This window comes from Rhyacophila brunnea, unplaced genomic scaffold (assembly GCF_057557595.1).
Source record: "Rhyacophila brunnea isolate RB1 unplaced genomic scaffold, BYU_Rbru_1.0 scaffold_2, whole genome shotgun sequence".
Lineage (NCBI taxonomy): Eukaryota > Metazoa > Arthropoda > Insecta > Trichoptera > Rhyacophilidae > Rhyacophila > Rhyacophila brunnea.
In genome coordinates, this window is record NW_028232859.1 from 16340970 (window position 1) to 16357616 (window position 16647).

The window sequence follows — 16647 nt, forward strand, 5'->3', positions numbered from 1 at the left end:
TGGTCTACGGAACAACGGATCCCTTCACACTTTCGGGTAGGTACCTATCGTAAATGTCCCTAATCCTTCTAATAAAACACTGCATACAGCACTGTAAAATTATACCCGAGATATTATTATGATGGTTTCAGAATAGATAGGTACCTACCTACCAAAAAAATTGAGGACTAATGACTACCGTAAATATTTTGTTAGGTACCTACGTTCATTTATAGTAAATTCTAACTTACCTTTTGTGTAGGTATGCTTGATGAAGAATATGAACCTCTCCAGAGGGGATTCTTAACATTTTATTTAAGAAAAGATAGTAGTTAGGCATTTGCGTATGTATGTTGTACAATTTAATAAAAAATATATATTAACTTGAAAATATGTATTATTATATTATAAAAAAGAATAGATTATATTCTGGGACCCAATATTATTGAATGTCATCAAACGATTGATGACGTTACAAAATAGTAATATGTACAAGTATCATTACCTAACTGGCGAGATGCCTGATTTTAAATAGTTTATTTTTTATATGGCCATACTGAAAATCGCCATCTTTTCTATAGCCATTTCATTTTTCTCGTGAGAAGGGCTGAGTCGCCATTGAAGCGAGATAGAAAACCAATAGTTTGCGATGATTACCATTCGAAATAGCTTATAATATGTTAAATAAACGCTAGTTCTCGGTGAGATTATATATTTCTTCATATCAGAAACCCCCGAAACTCTTTCGGAACCGAGTAACGCGTATTTTATTTTTTTAAATCCAAGCGTCACCCAGTCCACCGTCGGCGGTGCATGGCGTCTTTCCAAAGTCACAGACGCTTTTCTAGACAGCCGTTATCCCTTTCTCACGCATATTGACCTCGTAAAAGTCGCTACGGTTCTTGTGGATGTGTACTTTTTGACAAAGGATAAAATATATTCCCATTACATTCGCACGTCGCGGTGTAGCTTTCTCACTCTTGTGTCAGTCGAGACTTTTTATCATCTTGTGTTTCATTTCATAATTCGAATGTTTTTACCGCTTCCTCGCGGCACAAACTCACCGCCAAAAATCTGAATTTTGTTAGAATAGAAATAGGAACTCAGTGTCCAATTGACAATTTCAATTCCGCCATTTATCTATCTCACTTGATACTTTTAATCCCACCAATTCGCAATGTTTCTTCAAAGTAACGTAAATTGTTTACATTTTTAGTGAAGTTTATAAACAGTGACATCGTACGTATTTCCAAGTGTTGAACGTGCCCGAAACTATGAATTTTTCGCCGCATATCAGTCTGTGACTTTAGCTGCCGATTTACAACTTTGATTATACAATTCTGTGAAACAATAAAACGCCACAATGTTCACCGCGAATACTGTGCAGACGACTGGGGTTCCTACCCTACAATACCAGGAACACCCCGGTCAGAAGTCGCAAGGGAAGAGCATAGAAAATTCACAGCAAAAAAATTCACAACAAAATCCTCAAGGACAACAACAGGTAAATTTAAAAAATACATAGAATTATATTTATGTAAGTACTATTGTTTTCATGTCGGCTTCTCACAATAATTGGAAGTATTGTATACACTTTACATCGACAATTAATTTGTTTTGCAGGAGTTTCAAACGTTTTGTTACACCACCAATGTAAATATGATACAAAAACTGGCCCCGGGCTCTCAAGCCCACGGCGGGACGGTTAATTTGACGCAGCTGGCCACCGCTGAAGATACGAAGACTTGTTACATCGCCCAGCCTTTCGGCTACAACTATGCCTTAGTGAATCAGATGCAATTAGCGCAGAATGGAGTCACAATTGATGGCCGAGTGCAGAATACCATCTCTAATATCAGCTTCAAGTGCGATGTTTGTGGCTTGATGTTTGCTCATCTTACGCTTCTCAATGCTCACAAAAGGATGCACAATCAGGAGTCAGGTAATGTTTTTTTCATGTATGGAATACCTATATTATTTTCTTTTTGTCAAAATTACCACCAAAGATACCAGTCACAGCAAATTGAATAAAGTTTGCACAAATAAGTCTAGGAAGTACCTTTCTTTCCATTTATTCAAATGCTCATCCTACCATACAAATTCACTACTACTGTGATTTGTTTGTGTACTGCACTAGTAGAGTGGTTGAACTAGGTATATTCATTTACAAATAATGAGGTTTTCATCATAAAATATTTAGGTGATTATTTTACAGTAAGTAAAAGTCAGGGAACTCAGAAATAATGGGAACTGAAATACCCAACGGGTAAGGCGATAGCAGGTAACCATCTCGAGTAAGGAAAAATCCGGGTTAAACTAACACACGTGTCAAGAATACGTTGTACGTCTAATACTGAAAACTGCTCTCGGTTTATGCATTTACGCTCATTTAATGTTGGTGTATTACACACACTATTGCACGTGCATAACGCGTGCTTCATTTTCGTAGGACACTTTCATATTCAAAAACCCTGCTTCAACGTGCGGCGTATTGAATATAGCCAATCGGTATTCTATTTATTATCTGTTCTGTGGTAAAAGTACTATTTAAAGAAAAACGACATAGGTACTTACAGTTGATTCGATTCGAGGGTAGTCATGTTAACCGAGTGGAAGATTACAATACTTAATGAAAAAAATTAAATGATTTTTTCACAGTATATAATATTATAAAATTTATTATGGGGAAGAATTATAGCGCATGCACACATGCATGGATTTACTGGCACCAATAGTGTGTATTTTAATTTTTGATAATAACTGTTTCCATTTGAAAGTGCTGACTGTCTCTTCAAACGTAAGCGAGAATTCAGAAGTTTCTGTACTTTTTTGATCCATGCATGCAAACTTGCATGATAATACGTAGTTTTCTAATTCCACTATTTTGTATTATCTCTCATGGGCGATTATGTGCATAAGTATGATAAATATTTTTTTTCTTACATCCAAACTTTTTCAATAGTTTCTATAATTTGAGAAATGTGTTGATATCTTGATACAACCTTTTTCAATAGTTTCTATAATTTGGGAAATGTGTTGATATCTTGATAATCTTGGTTCATTCGAATTTACTTTATATATTATAAGAATTTAGATTCATTCGATCTTCGTTCTTCATAAATAAGATTAGTTCATCATGTCTGATGTATCTACACCTCCAAAGTATCTATTATAAGTTTATATTATTTACAAATGTTTCCAATAGCTGCTAAAATAAATACCGGGAGCATTACCAAATTTGCGCATGCATCTCGCTCGCTCGCCCGCCCGCCCATGTAAACCAAAGCGTCTTTCGTTCAGTCAAAATGATTGCGTGTTATCAATATTATGACATATTATTGTGTCCTATACTGAATATAATACAATCAAGCAATAATTGTACTCATGATTGTATTCCGATTTCGCAGAATCAATTAGAGGTTAGAAAGGTAGGATGCTTAAAAACAATACAATATTCTTTTTGTCAACAATAGCATGCAACAGTAGCATTTCTCGCTGGTATTTTGAAAAACATCATAGCAGCCAAAGGGCTAAAATACACACCATTGGCGCCAGTAAATCCATGCATGTGTACAGGCGTTATTAAATCGTATATTTATTTTATGGTTTGATGAAGTCGTTTGCAATATGAGTATATTTTTCCAGACGGAAACATAACCGTAGTTACTCAATCACAAGGGCAGACACTGGTCCAAACTGGTGGAGTGCTGCAGAGCGAAAGTGGACAGGGCTTGGTGCAAGGACAAATACAAATCGTGGCCGCCGAACCCGAGCAGCATCATAATCAACAGCAACACAACACAGTGCAGATCACTGAAGGTATGAACTCCCATAAGGACCATTTTCAGACTACTTCCATGAAATATATTTAATATAGACTGCAGTGGCGAAGGGTGCCTGTTGATAAATGGTTGGCTATGGTAGATTTCTGAAAAAATGTCTAGGACGGGCATATTTACAGTACTTGAATTTGAATTATTTTCATCTTCAGTATTTTACTGAACAAAAAAAATTATATTTTACCTTTTTATAATAGATATTACAGTGGAACCCCGATCTACCGTTCTCGCTCAAATCATTTTCCCGCACGGATTGTTCATTTTTGAAAGTTCCGCCAAACACCCATAAGAACAATGTAAAATAATCCCGCATTAAGCGTTCACCGATTTATCGTTTTTCTCGATCTATCGTCGAAATATTATGGTCCCGTCACAAATATTATCCCGTTTGACCGTTTTTGTTGAATATTTTTCATTTCGCTTTCATAGAATTGTTTATAATTACAGACTATTACAGACTTTTTATACCCTCGATGGCCGCGAGGCTTAAGCGCCGGCCTATAGTGTCGAGGGTCCCAGGTTCGAATCCTGGGTCTGGCTAGTACACAAATTGTTTTTCAATTTGTGTATGAGTCAGAATAGTGAACTAATAGGTTGAGCAAGTGGCTGACATCCATTTCTTGTAAAAATTAAATCTGTTAATATAAACCTCCACTCTGTGGAGGCCTATATGATCCTATTAGGATCGGACATGGTCAAAGAAAAAGAAAGAAGCCAGGCTTTTCAGTCGCGTCGCTTTGTTTGCACAGGTTTGGTCGACGCTCAGGCTTGCCTCGCATCTCGTATCACGAATTTTTAGTCTCGTATCACGAAGTCGCAACTAAAATGTCCCCCAATAAAGGAAACTAGAACTCTAGCCGAGAAACTGAGACGACGTCGAAAAAATATAGGAAAAAATTAGTTTAATTATTTTTTTTTATATATCCCGCATTTATCGTTTTTTTTTCTTGGGTCCCTTGAAAATCGTAGAATCGCGGTTTCACTGTAAATGAAAAAAAGACAACGGGCAGTAAAATAGATATTAAAAAAGTAATGTCCTACTGCGATTCAAACTCGGGCTAGAAAATTGTGTTATCAATGTAATCAGGAGCTTAGACCGCAGACTGTTTGGTATCAGGTTCGGTGTGCTTAAATGAATGTATATTTAAAAAAGAAATTACATCACTGGACTGGAGCGCCTGTTGGGCTACCTACAGCCTCAGGTCACGTGATAGATATATGTGAAATGTGTCAAATTAGTTGAAGCCATTGTTTGATTGTGTTAGTGACATTGGTGTGATAGATGCTTATGTATTAGTGCCAATAGGCTATGTGTCTATTTAGTTAAGCAAGCTGGGAGACAGTTTATAATACATACCTACAGACAGACGTTAGCAAATTGTAATTGAATATAAAATAATGAAATTAATATTTAATTACATTAATAGGCAACTAAAAATTATTTTTCTTAAGAAGGTAGGCTTTAAATAATTACCTCGTATGGAATCTTCGCCACTGATAGACTGGCACAAGAAGAGTGTCAAGTTCTGATCAAATTGAGGTGCATGTCACGTCACTGTCATGGCGACAAATTTAGTCTATGGTTTCGTCATTTTGCAGAATATTTTGAGCGATCACCACCTCTCTAAATTATTCAATTATAGAGAGTGCCAACTCTTATGTATTAGTATTTTGAACTATTATTAATTATTCATGCTAATTTCAATTAATTTTAACAGTTTCTACATGTGCGTACGTTAAAATTACTAGCGATATTATATCCATAGAAATGGCCCCCACATCCTGAAGCGGGGGGCCCCCAGGACAAGATCGTTGGCGGGCCCCCCTATCTAAAACTAAGGTTAACGACAGTGTGATGCTTTACACTACAGCGTTTCCCAAATGTTGTTCCGCGAAGTAAAAATTAGTAAGTGTATTCAGTGTATTGTTGAGTACCTACCTAATCTACTTGAAGATTTAATATCCACAAACTATAATAAAAAATTGTATTGCACAACCAAATATTTTAAACTTTTAATAATCTCGAAGTAAACTTGCGCAGCAGGCGACTTTTTAAAAATATTATAGCGAATTTTGATGTGTGTATATAGTATCGTACGCGGACCAGAATTATAGTACACATACTATACTTATACGATTGGCAACATTGCACCAGACCAGTGTTATCATTTTGTGACCAAATTATATTACGTGGTCCCAAAAAGTATAGTATATTTTTCTCATTTTTAGTCACATTTTTTACCTCCTACTATACATTTTTTCAACAGCGTATCTGAAAAACTGTTTCGAGGATTTTTTTTACCTCACAAACCTTTTTTTCTCTCGGTTTGACAAATTTTCCTCTATTTTTTTTATTGTAGAAATGAAATCATTAAGAAGAAAAAACTTTTATCCGATATTAAAAAGTATAGAATTTTGGGTGTACTATACCACTTTTATATCGGATATAGTACGCACACCAAAATTATAGTACAGATACTATAATTATACTACAGTTGGCTACACTGCCATAGATGTCAGAGACTTCCTGACAGACAGGGATATGAGTTATGTTATAAATTATTTATATAATGCACCTTTTGTTAAGTTAATTTTCTTTGTCGGCTTGCATTATCTCAAATGGGGTTAATTATCAAAACAAACACCTGAAACCTAATGTCATAAACTTTACTCATAAACACCACCGCAAAGTGACGCTTTTTGTCTCTGCGTATTTTTACTGTTTTTGCAATTTGAGCTTTAAATCAAACAATTGATTTACTTACTAATGTATTGTATTTCGTCATAAAAAGACATGAGTGCTTACTGCGTATAGACGGCGATAAAGATTGTAAATCACAAGAGCCGAAATAAGTCGGTATGATGAAAGAAATAATTGTGTTGTGCCAAATAAAATAATTCATTTTAGTTGCATGACAAAATTAAGGTCAATATTTTATAAAGTCTCTTTTTCTTATCTGTTCATCTCATTTAGCTGGTCGCCACACCGGGCCCCCAGGCTAGAGCCCTATCAGCCCCCCCCCCCCCCCTTGTGGGGGCCATGTCCATAGATAATATTTTGAGCAGAACCCAACCTGTGGACCATAGATAGATAATAGACTATATTTTTATAGAAAATACATATTGCTAACCACTGAAAACAAAAAATGTGATTTTGTCATGAGTCGAAAATATGCAGGCATGTAGAAAATGATAAAAAACGTTCATTGAGTCATACAGGTGTAGATGCGGTGCAGTTCAATGCGAGGTGACCTCATTGTTGTTTTGGTGATTTCGGCAGATTTTGCCAACTTTACTGACAATGTTCTTTTAAAGGTTTAAAATGTGCTACAGGATGGGAGCATCTGACTGATAACATTTCAAACACCAAGAAAAACGACATTACACACTTTTTTCGCTGTAGCGGCAGCTTACTGTACGTCATGGGATAGTAGGCGACATGCACCTCAATTTGATCAAAACTTTATGCGCACCTCAGAGGCATTGTGTGGTGTCCATATGCTCTACCTAAGGAGCGGACACGGACAAAGTGCATTGATTAATACTGGCAGAGCCGGGTCTTGTTGATTTATTTTATAAATGGGCTGTATGCTTTTCTATTCAACTTTGACTACCTACATAATTTAGTTGACATTCGCAAAACATTTATGTTATTCAATGACACAGAGTTGAACCTTTAAATCGCAGATGTACACAAATAATATTATATCCTTGCAATTTTATTACTTTTTCATATTTGTATTAGACATTTTAAAACATGTAATATAATCTTTTTCCTGCTATATTGTGAGATTGAAATCATTTTACTTGGTTTTTGTGAAGTTTTGAAATGCATACTGAAGTATTTTAGGTTTTATTCCAGTGAGTTCGAAAGCTGTTATCATAGACAAGACACAAAAGTGCATTACATGCAATGGTCCCATCACCATCAACCCCAAAAGAAAGGGACCAAAGCTGATCAGGTGCGAGCAGTGCATCAACCAGGACAACATCAATCACCAGCAGAGAAGTGAGTTCAACTGTCAACTTTTTATAATTTTAATTAAACCCACTTCTGTTCTTTTTCAGTGGATTTTTTTTAGTTTTCAATCAGGACAAAGATAGCTGTTATAGAATTCAATAATTATTATTTTCTTATGACCACTTGAATTATAAAGATTTTTCCTGCAGAAGGACTTGTTTTCACATTTCAGAATTATTTTTGTCAGGTGAAATAAAATAGGTACATCAAATGAATCACTGTAACATGTCACCGCAATGAGACAGATCACATAAAGCAAGTGGCCGGTAACCATGTGTGTAGGGATTGCAATACCGAATGATAATACTAATACCGGTATTTCCAATTGAATACCGGTATTCTTGAAAAATATAAAAAAACAGAAACCAAAAAATATATATTATATAAAAATCTCTTTAAAATATTAATTCTGTATAGCAAAAATATCTAAATAAGTACTTATATGTATTTAATAGTATAAAAACGATCGAAACGACGAAATTCATTCATAGATGACAAATCGCATTGTATTAAAATTTGCAGGCAAATCCTTTTCAAGAATAATCATTAGGTACGTTTAATGTACATATACAATTGCATAGGTCAGTCCTTGGTATCGGGGAATTAAAAATAAAAATATTCAATCAACAAACCTTATGAAATTAATTATCGGCAGTCATTCAAATATAATAACTGCTTGTTATTTTGCCTCAAACATAATCTCTAAAAATGGAAAACCATTCAGTGATAGAGAATATAATATGAAAGAAGAGTGGTTTAAATGCTTCCACGATCTCTTCGACTAATTTGAAAAGAAGGGAAAAAAGTTTAAAGAATAAAAGATATGCCTTCGGCTAGAAATACGGTGAAAGATAGAATATCAAGAACTCAATTGTAATTTTTAAACTTTTTTATAGAATTCTTAAAAACCATTTTTTTCGCCATGAAAAACTGCTTGGCACGTCAGACAGTCGAAAAATATTATTTGGGAAATTTTGCCACGCGTGCGTAAAAAGGTTCGCCAACACTGTTCTATAAGCTACTATTGAGTAGATAAACAACAAACTATTAGGCAACAGGCAAGTCCATTATAGTAGACTTACTATTTATTATACATTCGCCACTAGGGCCGAGGTTTTTAATGATTTATACAAACAAACCGTAGGTAGGTATTTAAACGCAATTTCAGATACATCTAAAAATAGACCTGACAACTTATAAGTTTAGTTATAAGGCAACTGGTGAAAATATTTTGATAAAATTAAAATCAGGTTAGTAGGTATACCTATGTATAATAAAATAATGTATTTTGCATCTGCACGTGTTCGGTCACGAAGGTCGAAGGCCAACGGAAATAAACCAGACGGACAAGAAAATACACTCCTGCTAAACCTTTTATATTAATTAATACATTTTATATCCACTTTCAATACCGAATATATCGGTATTGTCTGATTTTTAAAACCGTTATTTCGGAATCGAAAAATACTGAGATACCGGTATTGCAATCCCTACATGTGTGCTTCGATAGGTCGGTGTCTGGCGGTAGCAATTAGCCACGAGACCCATCTTCTATATTAACAGATGGTCGATGCAGCAAAATGATCTGTGCAAGCAACTCATACATCATGTGAAATGCAGTTCGCGCCTGTGGTGTTCGTCGGTGGCTGTGTCTGCGTGGCCGAATGTTATAAACCAAAGCTTCGGTGCCATCCGAAGGGTTACAGAATGATGATTTGTTTCATGATTTTATCTTCTTTTTAGTCACAATGCTTTCTTTTATTCTAGTGTCGCAAGCAGCGACGCAAATATTCGTAGCCGCAGATGGAAATGTGAAATTTGAAATGGGCGAAATCCCACCCGCAGCCCATTCCAATCAGCACACTCCCGATGTCAACGCCATCGACAACCTCGGCTCGCAGAATGCTATCCCCATCGGACAAAAATTATGTTAGTGCATCACATATTACGTAGTTACTATGAAAATAATAAAAATTATTATATGTGAGATGGGAAATAATATATTTAATTTCTGTGTTACAGTAGCCGGACATCATCCTGTAAAGAAAAGAAACCTGGCATCTGTAACGAAATGTCATAAATGTAACGGTTCTGGAATCATTTTCATTGGAGGAAATAAAAATAAAATGCACAGTGCAAAGTATGTTTATTACTACATAACTGTTTTCATATTAGTTTCAAGTTTCCACTGTTCACATTATTCTAATTGTAGATTCGTGTATACAGATAAAGGGTTATCCAAGTTCCAATCAGTTATTCAAGTATCAAATTTGTTTTTTTAAATAAAACATATATTTAACTTTTGCGCTTATATTTATTTCAATCGATAGTTTGGTCTGCAATTACACACGGATTACAATATTGTTCAAATGACCTTCCTGGGCCATCCTGCAGTTCACGATCCGCTTATACTAATTTTTGATGACTTTTTCACACATTTCGGGCTCTATGTTGGCCATAACGTTATTGATGTTGTCCTTAAGCATGTCACAATCTTGGCATAAACGCTTCTTCTTGTGTAACCCCACAAAAAGAAATCCAACAGTACCAAATCGCACAATCTTGATGGCTAATTAAAGTCGCTAAGTCTTCAAATTAAATGGCCACAGAATTAAGCCAGTGTTTCACAAGCTGTATATGACATGTCGCCCCATGTTTTCCAAATCGTAATCTTCCAATTCCGGCCACAAAAAGTCATTATCATTTGCCTATGACGGACGCCATTGACTGTAACGGTTGCTCTTTCATCATTTTCGAAGAAGTATGGCCAGATGACGCCTCCTGCCCAAAAACCGCATCAAACAGTAACTTTTGCAGCATGTAATGGTCTCTTTTAAATCGCTTGTGGGTTTTCCTCCCCCCAAATACGGTAGTTTTGCTTCCTGTTTCCTGCTCTTCCAAGATCTGAATCTGTGATACTACCTGTGGTTCGTTGGCTTTAGTTCTTGCATGAGCTGGACTTTATACAGATGTAGTAAAAGATCTTTATGCTAAATTTGCCATAAAGAACTGTATGAGAAGCTAAGTTGTTGAGATCTTTTTGAAATTGATATTTCTGGATCTTCGGGCACTCTTTCACATATAGCAGCAATGTTTTTGTGTGAACTGGCTGGACGAATATGTACAGGTGTCAGGCAATCCAAAACATTAGCACTCTCTTTAAAAAATTTTAACCAGCTTGCGAATACACCCTTCAGTTAGACAATGATTTCTACCGAATTCTGACCTTACTTTTCGCAGTAGGTACGACTGTTGAAGATTGTCGTTTTCGTAGTATTTCGTAGATTGTACGATGCGTTGTGCGGTTGAGAAACGATCCACTGTGTTAAATGTTAGACTTTCAACTGACGATATATCAAAAAAAATTATGGGTAAATCACAGAACTGTGAAATTTGCACCATGAGTTGCATAACCATTTAGAAAATTATTAAAATCTTAATATTCTCTTAATGTAATTAAAATAGATTCCATTTGTAATATTTATGCCTTTTTTCATATACTTTCAGTGCGGAAAAACCTTTCCACTGTAATATTTGTGGAGGTTCTTTCTCTCGTTACTCATCACTTTGGTCACATAAAAAATTACACTCAGGAGAGAAGAATTTTAAATGTAATATTTGCGGGTTGGCCTTTGCTAAAGCTGTCTACTTAAAGAATCACTCCAGGATCCATACGGGAGAGAAACCTTACAGGTATTTAAAAGTAACATAACGTACCCGTATTTATTTTGCTTGAACACTTTGTGGTATAATTTTAACTCATGTTATTATTTATTTTTTGTTCTTCAGATGTAATACATGTGGAATGCAGTTTTCTCAGTCGCCGCATTTAAAAAATCATGAAAGAACGCACAGTGGAGAAAAACCCTACGTTTGTGAGGTGAGGAATATAATAGACAGTCATTGGATAAACATAAGAACACAATTATATAATATACTAATTCTCACTAAACTAAAGGGAAAATGTCACTGTTTTTCAACAAATTTTGGATATATTTTCTTCTTCTGTGAATTGTTTGTGTTGAGCTTATTATTTGAATCTAGCGCTTTAGACAGACAACTCTGTTGCTCTTGGAGCAGCAGTGTCGCGTGTCATACCATTACACATACACTTTAACGAGACAGTACTTCTCTATGCAATAGGCCTGTCGTTGTCGTCTGCCTCTGTCACTGAGTTTAATTGGCCAGTTTAACTATGACAACAGCTGTAACCAACCAATGGTGGTTTTTTTTTCTATATGTTATTTTACTGTGTTATTGAAATAATACATATTTCTGAATTACCGTTTAGGTTTGCGATAAAGGCTTCGCTCGACATGCAACGCTTTGGAATCACCGCCGCATTCACACTGGAGAAAAGCCTTATAAGTAAGCAAATAATAATTAATTGACTCTGAAAAGAATCTTCTTTACCAAACAGAACAAATACATGAAAGCGAAGCCGATAAAATGTACTTGTGGATTAATGTTTAATTATCTGGAAGTCATTTCGCTTTGCAGGTTCATTTGTAGCAAACTTTACTATTTTCGCCCACATCAGTATGTCAAAAAACACAATTATACATTCCTTCAATAGTAAATTCCATAATATTATTCTACGCTCAATTTATGAATTTTCCTAATTCACGTAGTTTTTCTGTAAATGTCATAATACGACAATATGTAGCATTAAGTTAAAATAACCATATGGTTGGATTATTCTTTTTGGAGTGTCAGCAATCAACTGTTAGCCTAAACATGTTGGCTCCTCTGTAACTTGCCGTGATAGTGTTAGTGTTAACTTGAATGCTCTATCTTTGTAGATGTGACATTTGTGGATCAGCGTTCAGTCAAGCGGCTCACCTGAAGAACCACGCCAAGGTCCACTCCGGAGAGAAACCTTTCAAATGTGACATCTGCACGGCAGCCTTCGCTGACAGGTTTGCGCTCAAGAGGCATCGGAGTATTCATGATAAATATGGTCAGTGTCTTATTATATACCTGTCCGTTATTATTGTGAAATTTAGGTTGAGGTGTATTTTTTTTAACAAGACATGTTCGTTCAGCGACTTTTGCATGATAAAGATTTCAGTATGTTTGAAAAAGTAAGTAAAAAAAAAAAAAAATGCATTTTTAACAAATTATAATATTTTTGTCTGGTTTTGATTAGATGTTAAATATGCTCAAATGTTTACAGCCCACCATCTTTAGTGGTTTTGTGACATTTATAACTTATTATGAATGTGTTGGAAGATATAACAAAAATGCAGTAATTCTTTCATTTCTCAACTCCGCATAGTGGGGTCTTATTGAAAGTAATATTCATATCGAGAAATTCGTTTTGGAGGCATCCTAAATAAATGTTATTTTGTTGCGACAGGCCAAACAACTCCAATTCAGTCGCGACTTCAGCAGCAAGCAAACGAATCCAGCGCGTCTGCACAAGTCGACCAGCAAGACCAGCAAGTTATTCAACAGGCCATGTGAACTTTCACCACTCCAATTTCTAATCCTGCTCATCGCAGTCAGCAATATGACCGACCGAGTCAAACTGAGCAGCGCGGAAGGAATAAACTCTGTGAAAGGACCTTCGTGATCTGCGTCAATTGAATCTGGAAATACATTGACAACGTATCGCAACATTTACAACAAGAGTATTAACTTGTGTTTTGTGTGAATGGTTGTCATAATTGCTATATTAATTCAGGTGTACATACTACATAATTTATCACTGGAATTGATTTTCCCACCTATGCCTGCGATAGGGCAGTAAAATTAGGGTTGCAAGACAATGGAACATTTAGAAATGTGTATATATCTAATATAGTCCTGATGACTGGAAAATGGATTGTATAAATATATTCGACAATATTTGATGATTTGTTTAAATTACAATTTTCATAATAAATTTTGTTTTATCAAATTTATCCATATACGGATTCTTATTTTAATTGTTACCAATTTCATATATCTTTCATTGAGTTCATTTCAGTTGAAACTAATCGTACATGTCTGGACCAGAGAGCTTAATTTGGTTAATCAAAATTGCAACTTTTTCAGTAGAGGCAAAACACTAAATTATCTCATTCAAAATAGATGCGATATTAATTGAAATGCTATACAGTGCCAAGCTACTTACCAATATTCATCTTTGAATAAACGAGCGGCGGAGGAAAACAATAACAGAATATTTGCCTCCTCTGATAAAGTTGCATTTTTAGATTAATCAACTTTACCTCTCGGGTCCGAATGTATATAATAAAAATTAATGTCAATTATTCAATAACTACACTATACTCTATTGTTGTAATAATATCTGGTTGCTATGCTACCTTCATAGGAAACGAGTAGGTTTCTCAATAAATACAACAGGATAATAAAATTAAACCATACATACAGTAAAACCTCGTTAGTAAGAACACTGATAATTCGAAATTCGCCATAATTCGAAATTTTCCCAAAAAAAAAACTCCCTTGAACATTATTTTCATATAAAACCATACCTTTAATTCGAATTTCGTAATTTGAAATGATTTCAGAGTCCTGGCATTTAAAAATGTTCAATAAATCGTAATAAAGTACATTATTTCATGAGCCCAGTCATTGAAAATTGTGACGGACTTTTCTTAAATCATAAAAAATTACTTATTTTATGAAGGTAATAAAAATAATCCTGACATTTTATGACCCAATTCGGTAGGCACATCTATGATCGGAAACAAAATTAATGAAAATAAAAAAAAATTTCAAAATTTTAATATTTTTCCCCATACATTTTATATTTCGTATTTCGAATTTTTTTTCAATTTAGATTTCTGATCATAGATGTGCCTACCGAATTGGGTCATAAAATGTCAGGATTATTTTTATTACCTTCATAAAATAAGTAATTTTTGATGTTTTAAGAAAAGTCTGTCACAATTTTCAATGACTGGGCTCATGAAATAATGTACTTTATTACGATTTATTGAACATTTTTATATGTCAGGACCCTGAAATCATTATGAATTAAAGGTATGGTTTTATATGAAAATAATGGGAATTTCGAATTGTTAGTATTCTTACTAACGAGCTTTTACTGTACTTGTTTATGGAATAATATGATTGTTTAAAGCTTAAACGTACACTTTAATATTGTTTATCCTTTCACTGTCATGTTAACATATTTTGAGCGGTCTTCGCTACTGACTCACAGGTACATGCAGCGGGCGAAAACCAGTGGAAAGTGAAAAAAAAACAGATTTTACAAAAGTCACTATCTTAACGTAACATACTATAGATCTACCATCATAAATTGGCATTTCAGCGAGGGCGCTGCTAGTATGACATTGAGAATGTTGCCATAACTAACAAAAAAATGGTAATTTATAATTTTTTATTGGTAGTAGATTTATGTACAAATATTATTAAAATAAAAAATTAACACAGTCAAAATAAAAACGTGTTACTTTTTTTATAACCACGAGGAAGAAATGCATAGTTGGAAAAATCAGAAATTGGAAAATATAAAGTAGTATTGTGTATATTAGTCATGGAAAAAAATATTAAAAAAGTGAAAATAAATTAAATTAACTCTAACGACAGTAAAATAGTATCAACATAAATGGAATTTTAAATGAAACACGATAACTATAAATTACACAAACAATGTAGAAATTATATAACTACTATAATGGTTCAATTCCAGATAGACTATCATCCGATTCTGTGTAACTCTCAGGACCATTTACGGTAAAAATAAAACCAGTCGAGGTCAAATTATGGAATTCAAACTTGTAAATGTCAGTTTAATTAATATACTAAATTTCTTTATAAATCTGTTTACATACACAAATAATAAGTAAGTATTCATTTATATTGCTATCCGACATTAATTTTTTTTATATCATAACTTTGAACAAAACTAAAAAAACAAGAAATTACTTGCGTTGTAATATAAATGCAACTTGGTAACACTGAAAATAAATCTTCAGCTGTCATGGCGGCTGGCCGTTGTATTCCATTTTCGATACAAATAAACAATTCTTTTTGTCCTTTTTCGTCATCGCAGAATTGCCATACTTTTAGAATGATGACTCTGGCATTCCCACAAACTGTTTTAGAACTACTTGCCAGTATGCACTAGACTTATTTCTTCTGTATCTTCAATAACACAATATATATCCCGAATTCTGCACGCTGACGTTTCAAAATGTAAACATTTGACTCAGTCTGGAATAAAGTTGTCATAATGCCCAATCAGTAAACGGTACTTACTGCGGAGTTATTTTCGGATTGCGCTTTGTCTGCATTCATTTCTTCTTGGAGACATAATTCATTGTTGATTATATTAAAATATTTTATTTTTTTCCGACCATGTCCGATCCGAATAGGATCATATGGGCCTCCACAGAGTAGAGGTTTGTATTAACAGATTTTTTTTTACGAGAAATGGGTGTTAGCCACTTGCTCAACCTATTAGGTCCATACCCTGACTCACACACATATTGAAAAACAATATGTGTACTTGCCAGACCCAGGATTCGAACCTGGGACCCACAGCATGATAGTCCAACGCTTATGCCGCGCGGCCACCGTGGGCGTTATTAAAATATAGCTTACTTTAAATACTTACCAAATAATTGGTGCTAAGTAGCTATCAAATAATGTCAAATATTAAAGGGTCACATTCATTTATTAATAATCTAAAATGCTCTTTATGTTTTCAAATGTACAAACAATAAAAATCTTGCGAGCAAGAAAATCAGCGTACCTACCTAAATTAGCAACAAACACTCATTCGATTATAAAATACTATATCAAATATAAAATTATGTATTAGGTACATTC

At 34.5% G+C, this 16647-nt stretch overlaps 1 protein-coding gene across 3 annotated transcripts; it reads left to right on the forward strand.

Moving 5' to 3' along the window:
- The first annotated feature begins 556 nt into the window (after positions 1-556).
- LOC147071949 (transcription factor Clamp-like) lies at positions 557-15346 on the forward strand. 3 transcript variants are annotated; one of them, XM_085947659.1, is made up of 12 exons: positions 557-680; positions 1196-1483; positions 1603-1921; positions 3625-3798; positions 7669-7827; positions 9607-9768; positions 9862-9979; positions 11347-11532; positions 11629-11719; positions 12131-12207; positions 12642-12799; positions 13199-15346. In XM_085947659.1, the coding sequence occupies exons 2-12, from the start codon at positions 1343-1345 to the stop codon at positions 13303-13305; spliced, it is 1692 nt and encodes a 563-aa protein (XP_085803785.1). In that variant the 5' UTR covers positions 557-680; positions 1196-1342; the 3' UTR covers positions 13306-15346. The 3 variants fall into 3 exon arrangements, with proteins under 3 accessions (XP_085803785.1, XP_085803787.1, XP_085803786.1); XM_085947661.1 differs by having other exon boundaries at positions 7681-7827; XM_085947660.1 differs by having other exon boundaries at positions 557-1483; positions 7681-7827.
- The last annotated feature ends 1301 nt before the right edge of the window (positions 15347-16647 follow it).